This window comes from Eucyclogobius newberryi, unplaced genomic scaffold (assembly GCF_026437365.1).
Source record: "Eucyclogobius newberryi isolate DKJ021-1_F unplaced genomic scaffold, fEucNew1.0.hap1 SCAF_7, whole genome shotgun sequence".
Taxonomy (NCBI): Eukaryota; Metazoa; Chordata; class Actinopteri; order Gobiiformes; family Gobiidae; genus Eucyclogobius; species Eucyclogobius newberryi.
Genome location: NW_027316389.1, coordinates 6,638,580 through 6,661,178, shown reverse-complemented (window position 1 = coordinate 6,661,178; position 22,599 = coordinate 6,638,580). Strand labels below are relative to the sequence as shown.

General features: G+C 44.6%; 1 protein-coding gene across 1 annotated transcript; it reads left to right on the top strand.

Annotated features, from left to right (window-relative positions):
• The first annotated feature begins 250 nt into the window (after positions 1–250).
• sv2 (synaptic vesicle glycoprotein 2) lies at positions 251–21,407 on the top strand. The gene is made up of 13 exons (XM_072435753.1): positions 251–449; positions 2,368–2,454; positions 6,850–7,011; positions 7,640–7,802; positions 9,020–9,141; positions 11,143–11,285; positions 11,910–11,987; positions 12,402–12,473; positions 13,897–13,985; positions 18,935–19,062; positions 19,156–19,251; positions 20,250–20,409; positions 21,220–21,407. The coding sequence occupies exons 1-13, from the start codon at positions 371–373 to the stop codon at positions 21,401–21,403; spliced, it is 1,563 nt and encodes a 520-aa protein (XP_072291854.1). The 5' UTR covers positions 251–370; the 3' UTR covers positions 21,404–21,407.
• The last annotated feature ends 1,192 nt before the right edge of the window (positions 21,408–22,599 follow it).

The following is a 22,599-nucleotide window of genomic DNA, read 5'->3' as shown; positions in this document are numbered from 1 at the left end:
AATAACTCTCTCTCGGTGGCCAGATCTTTTTTGAGCAAAACTCTTCTAATTCACACAGAGAACGACAAGAACGAGAAATAAATAAAACTACGCGCTTTTACGGCGTCACGAACGAGTTGAGTCAAATTTCACAGTCACAACATGGCGGCTTGAGGTGTTTTCCGCAGTTACCTCGTCCTCTAGTGTTACCTTTACAGTAGTGGGCGCGAGGCGAGTGACGTGTCGCCTTAGCCCCGCCCCCGTGCGAAATGCCTGGACCCGAGCAGTAAACAGTCATGGGGACGGTCAGCTGAGCGAGAGGGGCGAATAAAAATGGCCAGTGGAGCGTTTTAGAGGCGAAACTTTACAAGATTCGTTTACGGTGATCGTGATGGCGCGTCACGTTTTTGCTGAAGAGGCTGAACTCGAGACGCCGCTCCTCGTGGAGACCAACCTGGACTCGGACGATGGCAAGTTACCCACAGTTTACTATTGTTTACTTCTGCAGTTTACTACTACTGCTGTTAACTACTATTACAGTTTACTACTACTGTTAACTAGTGCTGTTTACTACTACTGTTTACTACTACTGTTTACCACTACTATTAACTACTGCTGTTAACTACTGCTGTTTACTACTGTTAACTTCTATTACTGTTTACTACTGTTGTTTACTACGACTGTTTACCACTACTGTTTATTTTTTACTACTACTGTTTACTACTACTAGATTATTAATAAGTAACATTAATAGTAACATTCATATGTGCACAACTGGACTTTTACCTTTGCCATATGGCGGTTCATGTTTGCACTAATTATTGTTAAAGTGACAAAGTGAAATAAGATGTACTTATAATATACTACAACATGTGTCATTCATCTTCATATTCATGTGCAATACTGTCATAATCATGTGCAATACTGTCATATTCATATGCAATACTGTCATAATCATGTGCAATACTGTCATATTCATGTGCAATACTGTCATAATCATGTGCAATACTGTCATAATCATGTGCAATACTGTCATATTCATATGCAATACTGTCATAATCATGTGCAATACTGTCATAATCATGTACAATACTGTCATTCATGTGCAATACTGTCATAATCATGTGCAATACTGTCATAATCATGTGCAATACTGTCATAATCATGTGCAATACTGTCATAATCATGTGCAATACTTTCATAATCATGTGCAATACTGTCATAATCATGTACAATACTGTCATTCATGTGCAATACTGTCATAATCATGTGCAATACTGTCATATTCATGTACAATACTGTCATATTCATGTGCAATACTGTCATATTCATGTGCAATACTGTCATAATCATGTCCAATACTGTCATATTCATGTGCAATACTGTCATAATCATGTGCAATACTGTCATATTCATGTGCAATACTGTCAATCATGTGCAATACTGTCATATTCATGTGCAATACTGTCATAATTATGCGCAATACTGTCATAATTATGCGCAATACTGTCATATTCATGTACAATACTGTCATAATCATGTGCAATACTGTCATAATCATGTGCAATACTGTCATAATCATGTGCAATACTGTCATTCATGTGCAATACTGTCATAATCATGTGCAATACTGTCATATTCATGTACAATACTGTCATATTCATGTGCAATACTGTTATAATCATGTGCAATACTGTCTGTCATAATCATGTGCAATACTGTCATAATCATGTGCAATACTGTCATATTCATGTGCAATACTGTCATAATCATGTGCAATACTGTCATAATCATGTGCAATACTGTCAATCATGTGCAATACTGTCATAATCATGTGCAATACTGTCATAATCATGTGCAATACTGTCATAATCATGTGCAATACTGTGACATAATATCAATCATCCGGGTGCAATATTCACCCATTTGTCATTGTTAAAACAAAATAGCAATTTACTTGTTGCGTCCGTTCAGATTGTTCATAGGTTGAATTTAGCTGCGCTTGTGAAATGATATTAACAAAACCAATACAAGTCTAAATAGTTTGTTTTGTTTTATGCAGAAGTAACATAAGAGTAAAAAACTCAGTTGCAATTGAATTATGTTTAGCCACATTTTTATATATACTCAAAATAAAAACAATAACTTGGCTAAAATGCTGTTAATGTATTTGTCATTCAATTTAGCATGTATGTATTTAAACTCTGAAAAGACCAATACATTGAATTATATTTATTTGAATTACGATACATTGCTCATGTTAATTTAAATTAAAATCCATCGCAAATCTCTTTTTATTAATTTTTTTATTGAACATTATTGACGATACTGAATGTCACTTACATTAATGAGTTGCCATAACCTCAATTGCTTGTTTTTTTTCTCCAGGCGATGTTATTTTTGACCGAACACTGAACGAAGAGGACGAGCGTGCCACCAAAAAGTTCACCTTTGAGGAAGCCGTGGAAGAAGCAGGTATTAAAATGCATGTGATACAATATATTTCTTCATTTGACACCAAAGTTTAGAGAGACATTTGGGGAACAGTTTGTGCCATAATGGTGAAAAATAACAATGCCTTCTGTGTTTGCGCCGGTTGCACCCTTAAAACAAACAATTCTGTATCATTTTTCAAACTTTTTTGACACGTTTTGTTTGAGAGTATTCCACGGATCACCACCTATTAAAATATGACCAAATCTAACCTTTTTGAAATAAATGAAAGGTAATGAAGCAAATATGAGCTCTAAAGTAATAAATGATTCACAGTGGCGGCTGGTGATTCTTTTTTTAGGTGGGGCTATTTATAATTTGAATTTCATAGATATGATTTCCTGCATTTTGATGCATTTTAGGGCAAACTACTCAACCTATTTTTCTCCCCTAGGGGGAGATGACGCACAGTAAAGCGGGTGGTTTCAATTTCTCTCAAAGTATGAGAAATTAGTAAGTAAATACGAACTAAAGTACCGGGAGTCATGCAGCATGAATTGTGGGATACACAACCGTCTCACTCCTCTCTTGACAAGCCTCCCCAGCACTGCCAAAGTTTTATTGATGATTTTACTGAGATGCTTTCAGTCGTATGCACAGACTTTGATGGTTTGGTCATTACAGGTGATTTCAACGTGCATGTTGATAATATTTGTGACAGAAACGCTAAAGAGCTTGATGCTGTCCTTGAAACCTTCAGTCTTACTCAGCATGTGAGAGGCGCCACCCACAGCAAAGGACACACTCTAGATCTCATAATTACAAAGGGGGTAAATATTTCAAATGTTAATGTGATCGATGTTGCTCTGTCTGATCATTTCTGTGTCTTCTTTGACCTGTCTGTTTCTCCCCAACCTCCGGTTGGTCCTGCAGTTGTTCAGAGGAGACACATAAGTGATGGCACAGGTGCACTGTTTATGGAAATGATAAACTTTGAAAATGTCTCATGTTCTAATGTAAATGATTTGTTGAACTCTGTTACATCTAGTGTTTTGAATGTTCTGGACACCATCGCCCCTATAAAGGCTAAAATGGTTAAAAATAAGCAGAAGGCGCCGTGGAGAAATGATGATTCGGTCAGGGCACAGAAAAGGGAGTGCCGCAGGGCCGAACGGAAATGGCGCAAGTCAAAGCTCCAGGTTCAAAAAGAGATTTACAAAGAAAAGCTGAACATGTACAACCTAATCTTATGTAGAACTAGGGAAAGATATTTTTCTGAAATAATTGGAAGCTGCAGTAACAACTCGCGTGTCCTGTTTGCCACAGTAAACAGATTAACAAACCCTCCAGCTCAGCTGCCGTTAGAACTCATTTCCACATCCAAGTGTAATGAGTTTGCATTATTCTTTAATGACAAAGTTCAGGGCATTAAAAATGCTATAAATCCCACAATGCAAAAAATTACCCTAAAACCACCAAGACACTTAGAGCTAACTCACTTTGCACCAGTAACTGACAAAACTGTCCATGAGATCATCACCAGTCTGAGTTCATCTACATGCTGCCTTGATGTGTTACCCACCAGATTTCTAAAGTCTGTGCTGAACAGTTTGTTAGCACCATTCACTCACATAATTAACATGTCGCTTCAATCTGGAACATTCCCAATGTCTTTGAAAACTGCGGTCATAAAGCCTCTCCTAAAGAAGAGCAGTCTTGATGCCGCAGTACTGAGTCATTACCGGCCCATCTCTAATCTGCCATTTTTGGGCAAAGTCCTTGAAAAGGTTGTTTACCAACAGCTCACAGATTTCCTCTTAATAAACAACTCATTTGATGTTTTTCAGTCAGGTTTTAGACCTCATCACAGCACTGAGACTGCTCTTGTCAAGGTGACAAATGACATCCGCCTGAACACTGACACGGGCAAAGCCTCAGTCTTAATTCTGTTAGATCTGAGTGCTGCTTTTGACACTGTCGATCATGGGATCCTCTTACAGAGACTAGAGGACTGGGTGGGCATCACTGGCACTGCCCTAAACTGGTTAAGGTCCTATCTGGAAGACAGGAAGTACTTTGTTGAAATTGGTAGCTGTGTCTCAGACCACATGACCCTGACCTGTGGAGTGCCCCAAGGGTCAGTCCTGGGTCCCCTTCTGTTCAACCTCTACATGCTGCCGTTAGGTCAGTTGATACGCAGTGAAAATGTGTCCTATCACAATTATGCAGACGACACTCAGATCTATGTTTCACTATCGGCAGGTGACTATGGACCAGTAGATTCACTCTGTCACTGCATCCAACAGATCAGTGTGTGGATGCAAAACAACTTTCTCCAGCTGAACTCAGACAAGACTGAAATAATTGTTTTTGGCGCACAGAAACAAAGAGAAAGTGTTAGCGTCACCTCCAGAGTCTCGCTCTAAAACCTACAAACCAAATTAGAAATCTGGGGGTAATAATGGACTCAGACTTGAACTTTAATAGCCACGTCAAATCAATAACATCAGCAGCTTTTTACCATCTAAAAAACATTGCCAAAATCAAAAATATAGTGTCAAAACCAGATTTAGAGAGACTTATCCATGCGTTTGTCTCCAGTAGATTAGACTACTGTAACGGCCTGCTCACTGGTCTCTCCAAACGAGCTGTAAAACAGCTGCAGTACATCCAGAACGCTGCTGCTCGGGTCCTGACCAGAACCAGGAAGTATGATCACATTAGTCCTGTACTCAGGTCTCTGCACTGGCTCCCTGTGGCTCAGAGAATAGACTTTAAAGCAGCTCTGCTTGTGGACAAGTCTCTCCATGGCCTAGCACCAAAGTACATCTTGGATATCTTAGTGCCATATGAACCATCTCGGACTCTGAGGACCTCAGGGACCGGCCTCTTGCTGGTGCCCAGAGTCAGGACAAAACATGGGGAATCTGCGTTTCAGTTTTATGCAGCTAAAATCTGGAACAGTCTTCCTGAAGATGTGAGACAGGCTTCAACTCTGACAATGTTCAAATCTAAGCTAAAAACAGTTTTGTTTAGCTGCGCATATGACTGAAAGGATTTTTTCTTTGCACTCTTCTCTTTTGTTTGTGATTTTATTAGTTTAGAAAATCAGTTGGATTGATAATTTTTAATTTAGTTAATTTTATTGTATTTCTGTTTCTGTAATTTCTTTGTGATTTGAATGCATTTTTCCTGCTGTGAAGCACTTTGAATTGCCTTGTGTATGAAATGTGCTCTACAAATAAACTTGCCTTGCCTTGCCTTGACGGTATATACCTATATTTAGCAGACCGTGCGTAATTAAGCCAGTACTTTAATTGACAATCCACTATCTTTCACGTCGTTCACACTCATGGTGTGGTCAGGCCCGAGTTGTTTGTAAGTTGTAAGGATTTGACTGAATTTGGGGCAAATTCATCCAACATCGCCATTTGACACACTTCGCTGCTGGAATGAAAACACCTGTAAACAAGCAGCTGCAGCGGTGCATCTTGGTACTTTGGGGCGCTAATCTTCAGCGCCCCAAACCCATAAAATTCCTCAACGATGATTGGCGGATGTGTATTCTTTTTTGCCTAGCAGCAGGAGAGCCATTGGCTCAAATACAGCACAATGGGGCTGATCGAACAGGAGCCCCGGCAAGACAGCCTATTGGCTCCTACACCAAACATGATAAACGTTCACGTTTTAAACGTGGAACTTGAAAGTGAAAGTAAATGTAATTCTGGAGAGTTCTAAACCCATAAAGCAAAATCATCAATAGCATCTAATTAACAGGTTATTTTTTCAAAATGAGAGACTATTTTAAAAATAAAATAAAAACAGGCAGTCAGGTCAGGTGGGGCGGCGCCCCCTATGTGCGAGCCGTCACTGATGATTCAATTAAATGCATACGTAAATCCTCAAATTGGACTGTATAGAACATTTTAGGTTCAGGCTTTGAACCTAAAATGCTTTGGTTCAGTCTGGACCTTCTCTTCTTCTGTATTTTATGTATTTATTAGTAAAACGGACGACACATATTCATGACAAACTTAAAATAACTTAAAGTTCCACATGAAGGTGGTGCTGTTTTTCTAATTCTGACTTAGTTTGGTGGTGTAGAACCTGTGCTAAATATTCATCACAGTTTTACTTCCGTTAAGCTGCTGTTTGTGAAGACGTTTTGAAAAATAAGAGTTTTAAATGACAGGAAGTAGAGTTGAATCCCTCTGTGATGTCATCAACGTGCGATGCAAAGACAGTTTACACTTAACCGACACACTTCTCGTAATCGTATTATTATAGAGGTCATTTTTCTGTATACTTCTGAATGAAGTTGCCTGGCCCTAAAGCTTGTCCCTGCAGGGTTCGGCTCGTTTCACTGGCTGCTGTTGGTCATTTTCCTCCGGTCTGAGTCTGAATGAAGTTGCCTGGCCCTAAAGCTTGTCCCTGCAGGATTCGGCTCGTTTCACTGGCTGCTGTTGGTGGTTTGCGGATGGGCCAATGCCAGCGACGCCGTGGAGATTCTCTGCGTGTCGTTTCTGCTGCCGACGGCGCGATGCGACCTGAACCTCTCCTCCTCCGACATGGGCATCCTCACTGCCAGCATCTTCCTGGGTAAAAACCTGCAGAATACCGTATTTTCCGGACTATAAGTCGCACCAAAGTATAAGTCGCACCAGTCAAAAAATGCATAATTGAGAAGAAAAATAACAAATAATTTCACATATAAGTCGCTCCAGAGTATAAGTATAAGATATAAGTATAAACATAACATCGCCGGGGTGCGACTTATAGTTCGGAAAATACGGTATTTATGAGTCTGTTTAGTCCAGATAACGATTACGACAAAATACAATTATCATTTTAATTATTCAAAATAATTGTGGTAGCCCTAAATTAAGTATCGAGCTTTAAGTACATTTTATTATTCAAATACATATTATTTTATATACACATATTTATATTTGTTTTGTTGTTGTCCTTTAAACATGCTCTTGCCTTTTACTTTCTCATGTTTAGAAATTGAAATAATTAAAAGTCCTCATCACTTTCTCTCAGTCAGGCATTTTTCATCAGGATTTGGTGTTAGCGCTCCATCTGCTGGCACCAAAGGGAATTACCATGGAGAAATAAACAAAAGCTAGCTTGCCCCGACTTGCTAATGCACACAGATTATTTATGGACTTAAAAACAGCACAGGTTGTGTTAAGTTACGCCCGTAAACGTATGTTCTGTTTTGTAGGGATGATGGTGGGAGGCTACGCGTGGGGTTACCTGGCGGACCAGAGGGGGCGCTGTAGGGTCCTGGTCGTGTCCCTCACTGTGAACGGTGTTTTCGGAGCGCTGGCCAGTGTCGCTCCGAGCTTCTGGCTTTTCCTGCTGCTGCGGTTCATCAGTGGCATCGGGTCAGTATAAACCCACGAGCGACGCGTTCAGAACCGTTACGCACACGGCTTTATTTTGCTAATGTTCTGTCTCATTAGCAAAATAAAAACGTGCATTTTAACGTTGACTTCTATCTCTATTTTCTCCGCTATATTTCTGGTCATTTTTTGTCCTGCAAAAGACTTAAGACTTTTCGTTGTTAGCATGTATGCTAGTAATGCCACGCGTTACTTATCTACAATAAACAATTTGAGCCTGGAGTGTAGAGGCCACCGCTTATCTAAAAATGAAAACAATGTATGTACAGATAAACTAAAATATAAATTAAAAAAATATATGTATAGAGAACCTTAGTCAGTATCGACTTCAATATTTGGTATCGATTCGGCCGCCGCTAATGTATGCTAAATTCGGCGCTAACTGCTACGTCAATAAACCAAGCTAAACTGCTACACGTGGTATTGTTTTCTCACAAGGTTCTGTTACTCACGTGTGTTTGTCAGTCGCTAAAACAGACCTGGTTTCTCATGTTTTGAGGCTAACGCCTACTCCCCGTCGAAAGAGCTAGCTCACGGAACAGTACCAGCCTTTAGCATGCAAGCGTTCTGTTTACAAATGCTGGAAACTACTTAAAAGTGGTGAAAAATAGCACTTGATGTTTTGCAGTTGTTGTTTTATCACACCTTTGTATCGACATATCAATATTTGGTATTGATTAGGCCATCGCTAATGTATGCTAATTTTGGCGCTAATCGCTACAACAATAAACGATGCTAAACTCTGCTACACGTGGTAATGTTTTCTCACAAGGTTCTGTTAGTCATGTGTGTTTGTCAGTCGCTAAAACAGCCGTGGTTTCTCATGTTCGGAGGCTAATGCTAACTACCTGTCAAAAGAGCTAGCTCACGGAATGGGACCAGCCTTTAGCACGCAAGCGTTCTGTTTATAAATGCTGGAAACAACTTAAAAGTTGTCTTAAAAAAATAAAAAATAAAAGCACTGTCAGTTGTCGCTAGAACAGCCCCGGTTTCTAATGTTCGGAGGCTAACGCTAACGCTCCCTTTTCCCTGACCCTGAATAACCGTTCGCGCCGAGGAAAAACAACTGACCTATAAATACCTCATCGAACCTGTGGAGATTTGAGTCTGGGAGAATCCAATAAGTATCGAGCGCCGACGCTGAACAACCGGCCACAAATGTTTAATAAATGAAAAGCTTGTTATGTTCCTCTCCGCAGGGTCGGCGGGTCCATTCCTGTCATCTTCTCGTACTTCTCCGAGTTTATGCCGCGCTTGAGACGAGGCGCGATGATCAGCGCTCTGGCCACTTTCTGGATGGCGGGAAATATTCTGGCAGCAGGTGACACTTTTATGTGGTTTTAAATGAGCGACACGTGCCGTTAGCTAATGGTGTTTTAACAAATGTGTGATTATAGTTTCGTATGAGTAAAACTGTACTTTAAAACCAAGCCGGTGTTTCTCAAACTGTGGTATGGAAGCTCCTTCTGGCGGCAACACGGGGTTCTCTACAGTTTGAATATTTGCTGAATTTAGAGAAATATTTTTGTCGTTTTTGTCATCAGTTTAGTCCCATTTTAGATCAGTTTTAGCCCTAATTTACCTGGAATAGTCCCATTATTGGCCTGGTTTAGACCTGGTGGTACTTGTTGTGAAATGATCCCAGAAGTAGCCATTTATTGTGTCCATGGCAGGAGTTTTGAAGCCCAAATATATATCTGTAGTTCTAGTTTCAATTTTATTTTCAGACTCAGAACTGTTTTTTTTCAGTGAATAAAAATAAGATTCACAAGCTAGGAATTAATTAATTAATTAAATTATTTATTTAATCAATTATTTAATTAATTATTTATTTATTTAGACGTGCGCTAGGTAAATTTTCTTTTATTATTATTTTATAAACAAATCAACCAAAAAAGACACAAAGACCAGAGAGGGGAGGGGGTTCATTCTGGACAATATGATGTGGTTTTAGTGCAGTTACAGACAGTAACCCTCCAAAGGCAAAGACAGACTTTTTGCCTTCTGAGAGAGCTCCTCCCTCCAAAAAACGTTGAACAGAACAGTAGAGGTGACATTTAGTTATTAAAGAAATTGTACATCTTGGTGTTCTTTAAAACAATCAGTGACAAAACAAATATGAAAAACATGCCCCTGACAGGGCTCGAACTCACAACTCTAATGTCCACAGACCGATGCCACTGCTACACCGACAACCACAATGAAGTCATGGTTTGAACGATCATGTGCTGTTGTTGTCTATTCTACGTTAGATAAACTTTGTTTTTCAGCACATGTTCTGAACGTCTCTTTTTTCCAGTCGATCTGCTCTTATTTATGCCCTTCATTTTTTGCAAAACCTCAGTTAAATGATAGAAAAGGCCAAATTGGTCAGATTGCGTGACGTGCTGTAAACACCGCGCACTTTCTACGCTCCCGCCCACTTTCTACATGCAGCCAATCATACATCAGTTCAACAAAAATAACCAATGAAACGGGTAAAGAGAATTGACGTTATGACATATATTGACGATATGATGCATTTTTAAAATATTAAAAGATCCGGGGCTTTTGGTCAAAGATCCGGGGCTCAAGCCCCAAAGCCAGGGCCTGGCTCCGCCCATGGTATAAATCATAACAAGCATTAGCAAAACATAAATACAAACAAAATCACAGCATAATTAAATAAAAACTTATTGAACAGGACAGTCGCAAAAGGCAAGGCAAGTTTGTTTGTAGAGCACATTTCATACACAAGGCAATTCAAAGTGCTTTCACAGCAGGAAAAATGCATTAAAATCACAAAGAAATTACAGAAACAGAAATACAATAAAATTAACTAAATAAAAAATATCAATCCAACTGATTGTCTAAACTAATAAAATCACAACGCAGCGTTATGAAGAAACGTGACACATTTTTCCAACAGATTTCCCTCCACACGTGTGATTACGTGCTTCACCACTAGGGCGCGCACACATGTTCCCATTTCTCATCCGTCCAAACAAAACGGATTAAAGTCCCTGTCAACAAGACACAATCAGGTCTTTGGGGTCGAATAAAGGCACGACTTTCTGACGCTTTTGCGCAACAATAATTTCACTTGTTTTTGTTTGTGCCGACAGAGAAGACGCGGAATTTTGTGCCTGTTTTTTGTTTTGCAAAATCCGAACAAACAAATCTTTCCCGTAGCCGAATTTGAAACTAGATCATTTACGAACGTCCCGGTTCCTTCTGCATTCTCTCGACCGGAGACTTTTCCACCTGCGTACAACCTTTTTGACGGCGCTGTAAAGCCCTGCGACCCTAAACTCCGGACCGTCTTTTTGTCTTGTGTCGGCAGGTCTGGCCTGGTCGGTAATTCCTCAAAAATGGGCCCGTTTCGAGAGCTGGAGAGTGTTCGTGGTCCTCTGCTCTGTCCCCAGCCTCAGCTCGGCCCTCGTCTTCAAGGCGCTGATGCCCGAAAGCCCAAAGTTTCTCATGGAGGTATAAGTCGCACCAGCCAAAAAATGCAAAAACATGAATAAGTGGCACTGGAGTATATGTCGCATTTTTGGGAGAGAGACCAAGAACAGACATTTCATCTTGAAATGCAGTTTAAAATAATAACAGATGAGAGAACATGGTGAATAGGTGTACGTATGCTAACGCTAACACCTTCAGCTACATGACGTATGCTAACGCTAACACCTTCAGCTACATGAGGCACAGACAGAACTGTGGTAAGTGTCTGGTATGTTAACGTAACATATAAACAGTTATTCAGATAACTATAGCATAAAGAACATGCTAACAAGTTTAGCAAAGCATCAGTTTTACCCCAAATCACTAAATCCATTGAATTCTTCTTCCTCTGTGTCACTTCTAAACAACTCCACAAACTCCAGAGGAAGAGGAAGAATGTATTTTTTTCTGACAAACTTAAAATAAAGTTAAATGTGTGAAAAACGGCCAGATATAATACAGTTTTTTACATTTGGGTACATTTTTTTTACTCTAGATTGAACAAAAAATCCTTTTGCGTCTAAAATGGTCTCGATTGTTCTGTTTTGGTTGCGACTTGAATAATCACGATTGTCGACGTTGTTCCTTCTTGTTTTTGTGGTGGAGGCGGGACGTGAGGCGGAGGCGGCTGGTGTTTTTCAGCTCATGTTCAAGTTCAACACGTGGGGCAAAGGAAAGCACAAGGTACAGATGAAAAAAAGTAGTTTCTTTGTGTAAATTCTGCATAAACTTTAACTAGAAGGAGTGTCCCTGGTGTCATGTCATTTCCTGTCATTTTCTACAGATTTTCTCCACAAATGCCTGTTCAATTTGTGTTAAACTATCATTTATATGTACAACAGGTATAAATACACCAAATAAAGTCAAAATTAGAACATTGTAAAACCCGTATATCCTGCTTTAGAGGAGAGAAAATGTCTGAAGCCATAATCTGGTTATCTCAGCGATTGTCACACTTTATTGATCTCATCTTTACATTCTTTATCGTGTATTCAGACAACACTAAAGAAAGAACTCGTCTGATATTCGAGCGGTTTCGGCACACGGCGTTTACGTTCATTTTCCATTATTTCAGTTCGTATTTTTGTACTTTCTCAGGCATTTCCCCTGCGCGTCGGCCGCGTCTCTGCGATCGTGGAGAACGAGCAGCGTCTCGCGGCGTACAGAAAGGTAACTCCTCCTCCGCGCTCCAGGTTCAAACGGGACAGTATTCATTCATTGTGTCTGTGTCAGGTTCAAACGGGACAGTATTCATTCATTGTGTCCGCTCCAGGTTCAAACAGGACAGTATTCATTCATTGTGTCTGCGTCAGGTTCAAACGGGACAGTATTCATTCATTGTGTCTGTGTCAGGTTCAAACGGGACAGTATTCATTCATTGTGTCCGCGTCAGGTTCAAACGGGACAGTATTCATTCATTGTGTCTGTGTCAGGTTCAAACGGGACAGTATTCATTCATTGTGTTCGCTCCAGGTTCAAACAGGACAGTATTCATTCATTGTGTCTGTGTCAGGTTCAAACGGGACAGTATTCATTCATTGTGTCTGTGTCAGGTTCAAACGGGACAGTATTCATTCATTGTGTCCGCTCCAGGTTCAAACAGGACAGTATTCATTCATTGTGTCTGCTCCAGGTTCAAACGGGACAGTATTCATTCATTGTGTCTGCGTCAGGTTCAAACGGGACAGTATTCATTCATTGTGTCCGCTCCAGGTTCAAACGGGACAGTATTCATTCATTGTGTCTGCTCCAGGTTCAAACGGGACAGTATTCATTCATTGTGTCTGTGTCAGGTTCAAACGGGACAGTATTCATTCATTGTGTCTGCTCCAGGTTCAAACGGGACAGTATTCATTCATTGTGTCTGCTCCAGGTTCAAACGGGACAGTATTCATTCATTGTGTCTGCTCCAGGTTCAAACGGGACAGTATTCATTCATTGTGTCCGCGTCAGGTTCAAACGGGACAGTATTCATTCATTGTGTCCGCTCCAGGTTCAAACGGGACAGTATTCATTCATTGTGTCTGTGTCAGGTTCAAACGGGACAGTATTCATTCATTGTGTCCGCGTCAGGTTCAAACGGGACAGTATTCATTCATTGTGTCTGTGTCAGGTTCAAACGGGACAGTATTCATTCATTGTGTTCGCTCCAGGTTCAAACGGGACAGTATTCATTCATTGTGTCCGCTCCAGGTTCAAACGGGACAGTATTCATTCATTGTGTCTGCTCCAGGTTCAAACGGGACAGTATTCATTCATTGTGTCTGCTCCAGGTTCAAACGGGACAGTATTCATTCATTGTGTCCGCGTCAGGTTCAAACGGGACAGTATTCATTCATTGTGTCCGTGTCAGGTTCAAACGGGACAGTATTCATTCATTGTGTCCGCTCCAGGTTCAAACGGGACAGTATTCATTCATTGTGTCTGCTCCAGGTTCAAACGGGACAGTATTCATTCATTGTGTCTGCTCCAGGTTCAAACGGGACAGTATTCATTCATTGTGTCCGCTTCAGGTTCAAACGGGACAGTATTCATTCATTGTGTCCGTGTCAGGTTCAAACGGGACAGTATTCATTCATTGTGTCTGTGTCAGGTCCTGTCGCCCATCGAGGAGATGTTCCGAGGCCGTTTGAGGACGAGGAGCGCCGCTTTACTCGTCGTGTTCTACTGCATCTCCTTCGGGTGAGACACGCCTTTTGATCCGTGACGTTCATATTTAAAGGAAGGATTTCCTGGTGGCGTGGACAGAAGAGTGGTTCTCCCAGCAAAGCAGCACGTTTCCCTGGCTGTGGTGGATATGCTGGTGTGTGTTTAGTGAGTTCCTTCAGTTACAGCACAAAATGACGACAGAGAAAGATTGTGTTCGAGCTCAGAAGAGACGGAAATCAGCAGAGATGAGAAATGATGCGATCCTTCGCACTAATAAACAAACGCAAGTGCAGAGGCACGGAACAGCCTCGCCTCTGCTCGAGGTTTGATGGGAGGCCGAGTCTTGTGCTGTGAGTGCTGTGAGCGCTGTGAGTGCTGTGAGTGTGGTGAGTGTTGTGAGTGTGGTGAGTGCGGTGAGTGTGGTGAGTGCGGTGAGTGCGGTGAGTGCGGTGAGTGTGGTGAGTGCGGTGAGTGCGGTGAGTGCGGTGAGTGTGGTGAGTGTGGTGAGTGTTGTGAGAGTGGTGAGTGCGGTGAGTGCGGTGAGTGTGGTGAGTGTGGTGAGTGTGGTGAGTGCGGTGAGTGTGGTGAGTGTTGTGAGAGTGGTGAGTGCGGTGAGTGCGGTGAGTGCGGTGAGTGCGGTGAGTGCGGTGAGTGTGGTGAGTGCGGTGAGTGCGGTGAGTGTTGTGAGAGTGGTGAGTGTGGTGAGTGTGGTGAGTGCGGTGAGTGTGGTGAGTGCTGTGAGTGCGGTGAGTGCGGTGAGTGTGGTGAGTGTGGTGAGTGTGGTGAGTGCGGTGAGTGTGGTGAGTGTTGTGAGAGTGGTGAGTGCGGTGAGTGCGGTGAGTGCGGTGAGTGCGGTGAGTGCGGTGAGTGCGGTGAGTGCGGTGAGTGCGGTGAGTGCGGTGAGTGCGGTGAGTGCGGTGAGTGTTGTGAGAGTGGTGAGTGTGGTGAGTGTGGTGAGTGCGGTGAGTGTGGTGAGTGCTGTGAGTGCGGTGAGTGCGGTGAGTGCGGTGAGTGCGGTGAGTGTGGTGAGTGTGGTGAGTGCGGTGAGTGTGGTGAGTGTTGTGAGAGTGGTGAGTGCGGTGAGTGCGGTGAGTGCGGTGAGTGCGGTGAGTGCGGTGAGTGCGGTGAGTGCGGTGAGTGTGGTGAGTGCTGTGAGTGCTGTGAGTGCGGTGAGTGCGGTGAGTGCGGTGAGTGCGGTGAGTGCGGTGAGTGCGGTGAGTGTGGTGAGTGTGGTGAGTGTTGTGAGAGTGGTGAGTGCGGTGAGTGCGGTGAGTGCGGTGAGTGCGGTGAGTGCGGTGAGTGTGGTGAGTGCTGTGAGTGCTGTGAGTGCTGTGAGTGCGGTGAGTGCGGTGAGTGTTGTGAGAGTGGTGAGTGCGGTGAGTGCGGTGAGTGTTGTGAGAGTGGTGAGTGCGGTGAGTGTGGTGAGTGTGGTGAGTGTGGTGAGTGCGGTGAGTGTGGTGAGTGTTGTGAGTGCGGTGAGTGCGGTGAGTGCGGTGAGTGTGGTGAGTGTGGTGAGTGCTGTGAGTGCTGTGAGTGCTGTGAGTGCGGTGAGTGCGGTGAGTGTTGTGAGAGTGGTGAGTGCGGTGAGTGTGGTGAGTGTGGTGAGTGTGGTGAGTGCGGTGAGTGTGGTGAGTGTTGTGAGAGTGGTGAGTGCGGTGAGTGCGGTGAGTGCGGTGAGTGCGGTGAGTGCGGTGAGTGCGGTGAGTGCGGTGAGTGCGGTGAGTGTTGTGAGAGTGGTGAGTGTGGTGAGTGTGGTGAGTGCGGTGAGTGCTGTGAGTGCGGTGAGTGCGGTGAGTGCGGTGAGTGCGGTGAGTGCGGTGAGTGCGGTGAGTGCGGTGAGTGCGGTGAGTGTTGTGAGAGTGGTGAGTGTGGTGAGTGTGGTGAGTGCGGTGAGTGTGGTGAGTGCTGTGAGTGCGGTGAGTGCGGTGAGTGCGGTGAGTGCGGTGAGTGTGGTGAGTGCTGTGAGTGCGGTGAGTGCGGTGAGTGTGGTGAGTGTGGTGAGTGCTGTGAGCGCTGTGAGTGCTGTGAGTGTGGTGAGTGTTGTGAGTGTGGTGAGTGCGGTGAGTGCGGTGAGTGCGGTGAGTGCGGTGAGTGCGGTGAGTGCGGTGAGTGCGGTGAGTGCGGTGAGTGCGGTGAGTGCGGTGAGTGCGGTGAGTGCTGTGAGTGCTGTGAGTGCTGTGAGTGCGGTGAGTGCGGTGAGTGTTGTGAGAGTGGTGAGTGCGGTGAGTGCGGTGAGTGCGGTGAGTGCGGTGAGTGCGGTGAGTGTTGTGAGAGTGGTGAGTGCGGTGAGTGCGGTGAGTGCGGTGAGTGCGGTGAGTGCGGTGAGTGCGGTGAGTGCGGTGAGTGTTGTGAGAGTGGTGAGTGTGGTGAGTGTGGTGAGTGTGGTGAGTGCGGTGAGTGCGGTGAGTGCTGTGAGTGCGGTGAGTGCGGTGAGTGCGGTGAGTGCGGTGAGTGCGGTGAGTGCGGTGAGTGTTGTGAGAGTGGTGAGTGTGGTGAGTGTGGTGAGTGTGGTGAGTGCGGTGAGTGCGGTGAGTGCTGTGAGTGCGGTGAGTGCGGTGAGTGCGGTGAGTGCGGTGAGTGCGGTGAGTGCGGTGAGTGCTGTGAGTGCGGTGAGTGCGGTGAGTGCGGTGAGTGCGGTGAGTGTGGTGAGTGCTGTGAGTGCGGTGAGTGCGGTGAGTGTGGTGAGTGTGGTGAGTGCTGTGAGCGCTGTGAGCGCTGTGAGTGCGGTGAGTGCGGTGAGTGCTGTGAGTGCGGTGAGTGCGGTGAGTGCGGTGAGTGCGGTGAGTGCGGTGAGTGCGGTGAGTGTTGTGAGAGTGGTGAGTGCGGTGAGTGCGGTGAGTGCGGTGAGTGCGGTGAGTGCGGTGAGTGCGGTGAGTGCTGTGAGTGCTGTGAGTGCGGTGAGTGCGGTGAGTGCGGTGAGTGCGGTGAGTGTGGTGAGTGCTGTGAGTGCGGTGAGTGCGGTGAGTGTGGTGAGTGCTGTGAGTGCTGTGAGTGCTGTGAGTGCGGTGAGTGCGGTGAGTGTTGTGAGAGTGGTGAGTGCGGTGAGTGCGGTGAGTGTGGTGAGTGTGGTGAGTGTGGTGAGTGCTGTGAGTCCTGTGAGTGCTGTGAGTGTGGTGAGTGTTGTGAGAGTGGTGAGTGCTGTGAGTGTGGTGAGTGTGGTGAGTGTGGTGAGTGCGGCGAGTGTGGTGAGCGCTGTGAGTGTGGTGAGTGCGGTGAGTGTTGTGAGAGTGGTGAGTGCGGTGAGTGTGGTGAGTGCTGTGAGTGCGGTGAGTGTGGTGAGTGTGGTGAGTGCTGTGAGTGCTGTGAGTGTGGTGAGTGTTGTGAGAGTGGTGAGTGTGGTGAGTGCGGTGAGTGTTGTGAGAGTGGTGAGTGCGGTGAGTGTGGTGAGTGCTGTGAGTGCGGTGAGTGTGGTGAGTGTGGTGAGTGCTGTGAGTGTGGTGAGTGTTGTGAGAGTGGTGAGTGTGGTGAGTGCTGTGAGTGCGGTGAGTGTTGTGAGAGTGGTGAGTGTGGTGAGTGCTGTGAGTGCGGTGAGTGCGGTGAGTGTGGTGAGTGCGGTGAGTGTGGTGAGTGTTGTGAGAGTGGTGAGTGTGGTGAGTGCTGTGAGTGCGGTGAGTGCGGTGAGTGTGGTGAGTGCGGTGAGTGTGGTGAGTGTTGTGAGAGTGGTGAGTGTGGTGAGTGCTGTGAGTGCGGTGAGTGCGGTGAGTGTGGTGAGTGTTGTGAGAGTGGTGAGTGTGGTGAGTGTTGTGAGAGTGGTGAGTGTTGTGAGAGTGGTGAGTGTGGTGAGTGCGGTGAGCGCGGTGAGTGCTGTGAGTGCGGTGAGTGTGGTGAGTGTTGTGAGAGTGGTGAGTGTGGTGAGTGTTGTGAGAGTGGTGAGTGTTGTGAGAGTGGTGAGTGTGGTGAGTGCGGTGAGCGCGGTGAGTGCGGTGAGTGTGGTGAGTGTTGTGAGAGTGGTGAGTGTGGTGAGTGTTGTGAGAGTGGTGAGTGTTGTGAGTGTGGTGAGTGCTGTGAGTGTGGTGAGTGTGGTGAGTGCGGTGAGTGTGGTGAGTGCGGTGAGTGCGGTGAGTGTGGTGAGTGTTGTGAGAGTGGTGAGTGTGGTGAGTGCGGTGAGCGCGGTGAGTGCGGTGAGTGTGGTGAGTGTTGTGAGAGTGGTGAGTGTGGTGAGTGTTGTGAGAGTGGTGAGTGTTGTGAGTGTGGTGAGTGCTGTGAGTGTGGTGAGTGTGGTGAGTGCGGTGAGCGCGGTGAGTGCGGTGAGTGCGCATACGCATTTTAAAAAAAAGGGACCAACAGTCGCTTGAGCTCTCAACTCGGCGAAAAATCCTTTATTATTCTTTTAATACTTCATCGGTCGCACTTTGGGCTCGGCCTGTTCAGACACATGTTTGAGCGTAACCGCGGCGATGGAAAACATACTGAATATGTGTACTCCGGTCAAAAGTACAGTTACATGGCTAAAAATGTACTCGATTACAAGTACTGCTGCCAAAAAGTACACATGAAAAATACTACCCAGTACATTTTTAATGCAGTTTTGGCAGCATTTTGGATCTATATTTTATTAAAATAATTAAAGGGAAATGCCTAAGGCCCGAAGTCACTGGGATAGGCTCCAGTCACTCGCGACCCCGAAAGGGAACAAGCGGTAGAAAATGGATGGATGGATACTTTGAACTGAATTCAGCCGTCCAACATTCTGCATATTTTCTTTAGCTCAGCGCAGGAGAGGATGTACTTTACACTTACAGGGTTTTTAAATGTGACCGATTACAAAGATATGCTGACATTTTTAAACAAGTACATGTTTGAAAATTCATTCTAAAAAGGGCAATTGCTCCTAAATTCACTTCAGAGGGCGCAATTTGCGAGAAAACTGACCATGAACTGCTGGAAACACCAAAAACAGTCCAGCTTTAAGGAGAAGGCACAAAAACCAGACGTTTTGGAAATGATCCTTTTGTTTTTCCCGCTCATGTTTCGCGCTCTAGATTCTACGGTTTGTGGATGTGGTTTCCGGAGCTGTTGAAGCGAGTCGAGGCCGGCGGCTCGCCCTGTGCCAACGCGACCCCCGCCGTTTCCCAGGACAACCAGAGCTGCTACCCAGTGAAGACGGCAGGTGATGCAGCGATAATGGCTCGAAAAACGAGTCATCCAGATGTGAAAGAAAAATAAGATAAAAAAGATGAAACGTGTTCTCTTTTTTGAACAGTTTACATGGAGGGATTCTTCATCGCGGCGTCAAATTTACCCGGAAACATCTTCACCATTTTGATGATGGACAGCATCGGGGGGAAAGCACTTCTGTGTGAGTTTTATTTGACTTCGTATCATGGTAACAAGGCAAAAGCACTGATCCAAACTGTCACCTGCAGGGTCTAGTCTTGATAGAACTGTCACCTGCGGGGTCTAGTCTTGATAGAACTGTTACCTGCAGGGTCTTGTCTTGATAGAACTGTCACCTGCAGGGTCTAGTCTTGATAGAACTGTACACCTGCGGGGTCTAGTCTTGATAGAACTGTTACCTGCAGGGTCTTGTCTTGATAGAACTGTCACCTGCAGGGTCTAGTCTTGATAGAACTGTTACCTGCAGGGTCTAGTCTTGGTAGAACTGTACACCTGCGGGGTCTAGTCTTGATAGAACTGTACACCTGCAGGGTCTAGTCTTGATAGAACTGTACACCTGCAGGGTCTAGTCTTGATAGAACTGTACACCTGCGGGGTCTAGTCTTGATAGAACTGTACACCTGCAGGGTCTAGTCTTGATAGAACTGTCACCTGCAGGGTCTAGTCTTGATAGAACTGTCACCTGCGGGGTCTAGTCTTGATAGAACTGTACACCTGCGGGGTCTAGTCTTGATAGAACTGTCACCTGCAGGGTCTAGTCTTGATAGAACTGTTCACCTGCAGGGTCTAGTCTTGATAGAACTGTCACCTGCAGGGTCTAGTCTTGATAGAACTGTCACCTGCGGGGTCTAGTCTTGATAGAACTGTCACCTGCAGGGTCTAGTCTTGATAGAACTGTCACCTGCGGGGTCTAGCCTTGATAGAAGTGTTCACCTGCAGGGTCTGGTCTTAATAGAAGTGTTCACCTGCAGGGTCTGGTCTTAATAGAAGTGTTCACCTGCAAGGTCTGGTCTTAATAGAACTGTTCACCTGCATGGCCTGGTATTGACATAACTCCCCACCTGCAAGGTCTGGCCTTGATAGATCGGACACCTGCAGGGTCTGGTCTTTATAGAACTGTTCACCTGCATGGTCTGGTGTTAATGGAACTGTTCTTTGTGGTTCTTCTTGCACCTTCAGCCTTCAGCCTGGTGTTGTCCAGCATCAGTGTGTTCCTCATTTACCTGGTGAAGACCAAAGGCCACACTCTTCTGCTCTCGTGTGTCTTCAGTGGAGTCTCTGTCATCGCCTGGAACGCTCTGGACGTCATGGGAACAGAGCTCTATCCCACACACCTCAGGTAAACAAAGAGCTCTAACACACCTCAGGTAAACAAAGAGCTCTAACACACCTCAGGTAAACAAAGAGCTCTAACACACCTCAGGTAAACAAAGAGCTCTAACACACCTCAGGTAAACAAAGAGCTCAAACACACCTCAGGTAACACTTAAAGAGCTCTAACACACCTCAGGTTACACTTAAAGAGCTCTAACACACCTCAGGTTACACTTAAAGAGCTCTAACACACCTCAGGTTACACTTAAAGAGCTTTAACACACCTCAGGTTACACTTAAAGAGCTCTAACACACCTCAGGTAACACTTAAAGAGCTCTAACACACCTCAGGTTACACTTAAAGAGCTTTAACACACCTCAGGTTACACTTAAAGAGCTCTAACACACCTCAGGTAAACAAAGAGCTCTAACACACCTCAGGTTACACTTAAAGAGCTCTAACACACCTCAGGTTACACTTAAAGAGCTCTAACACACCTCAGGTAACACTTAAAGAGCTCTAACACACCTCAGGTTACACTTAAAGAGCTCTAACACACCTCAGGTTACACTTAAAGAGCTCTAACACACCTCAGGTAACACTTAAAGAGCTCTAACACACCTCAGGTAACACTTAAAGAGCTCTAACACACCTCAGGTAACACTTAAAGAGCTCTAACACACCTCAGGTTACACTTAAAGAGCTCTAACACACCTCAGGTTACACTTAAAGAGCTCTAACACACCTCAGGTTACACTTAAAGAGCTCTAACACACCTCAGGTTACACTTAAAGAGCTCTAACACATAATAAGGTGTATATTTCGCTCCTCCAGGTCGACCGCTCTGGGCTTCTTCACGGGCGTGGCTCGGGTGGCAGCGATCATGGGTAACGTGGTGTTCGGGCGCCTGGTGGACACAAACTGTGCGGTGCCGGTGCTCTTGGTGTCGGTGCTGCTGCTGAGCGGAGGATTCGCCGCGTTGCTCCTGCCTCAGACCAAACAGACGGAGCTCACGTGATCGCGGCGTGAAAGAGCCGAGTCGGGTCCAAACGCCGTTCACGTTTTTCTGCTTTAAACGTGTGCGATTTCATTTCCATGCCTCAAATATTCAGGTGATTTTGTGCCTCGGTAATAAAAAAAACACCTGGTGAATCCAGTTTTTACAGTTTCTTTGCCTTAAAGAGTTCAAAGCATTTTTACTTGTAACAGTGAAATGCTTCAATTGTGATTTAAACTACATGAACTATTTAAATCGTTTGTTTCAGTTTGTTGTTTACTCTAAATTGCCATTGTGACTCGTCGACTATTAAAATAATCATTTGACAATCGCAGTCGTTCTCTGGACTAAACGAGCTCTAAAACACACGGAAAGAGCTTTTTATGAAAAAGACAGTGGCATTATTTAATTAAAATGTCTCAAATCAATTTAAAAAGTCTAGTTTTCATCCAAATTGGACTTAAATCATGAATTGTCTCTATCTAGAAGCCTTTTATTCATGTTTCAACCTTGATTTGATTTAAAGTGAAATTAAACATCTCAAAACTTTATTAATTTACTTTTAAATATTAATGCAGACAAATGTTGCTTTAAATTCAGATGGACTTTTGCTGAAATCTACAGAGTCCTGGACTGACTCCCGACTGAATTATTTCCCCAGTAAATGGAAATATATTTAAATTTTCTTCAGAAAAACTGTCACGCTGCAGCTAAAATAATGGAACTGTTGGATTTGAAACACGTTCTTTAAACTCTTTTATGATTATTTTTATATCCAACATGTTTATCTTTAGTGTCCTGACCAAAGGTCTAAACCAGGTCTAAACCTAAACCAGGTCTAAACCAGGTCTAAACCAGGTCCAAACCAGGTCTAAACCAGGTCCAAACCAGGTCTAAACCAGGTCTAAACCAGGTCTAAACCAGGTCCAAACCAGGTCCAAACCAGGTCTAAACCAGGTCTAAACCAGGTCTAAACCAGGTCTAAACCAGGTCCAAACCAGGTCCAAACCAGGTCCAAACCAGGTCCAAACCAGGTCTAAACCAGGTCTAAACCAGGTCCAAGCCAGGTCTAAACCAGGTCCAAACCAGGTCTAAACCAGGTCTAAACCAGGTCCAAACCAGGTCTAAACCAGGTCTAAACAAGGTCTAACCCAGGTCTAAACCAGGTCAAAACCAGGTCTAAACCAGGTCCAAACCAGGTCTAAACCAGGTCTAAA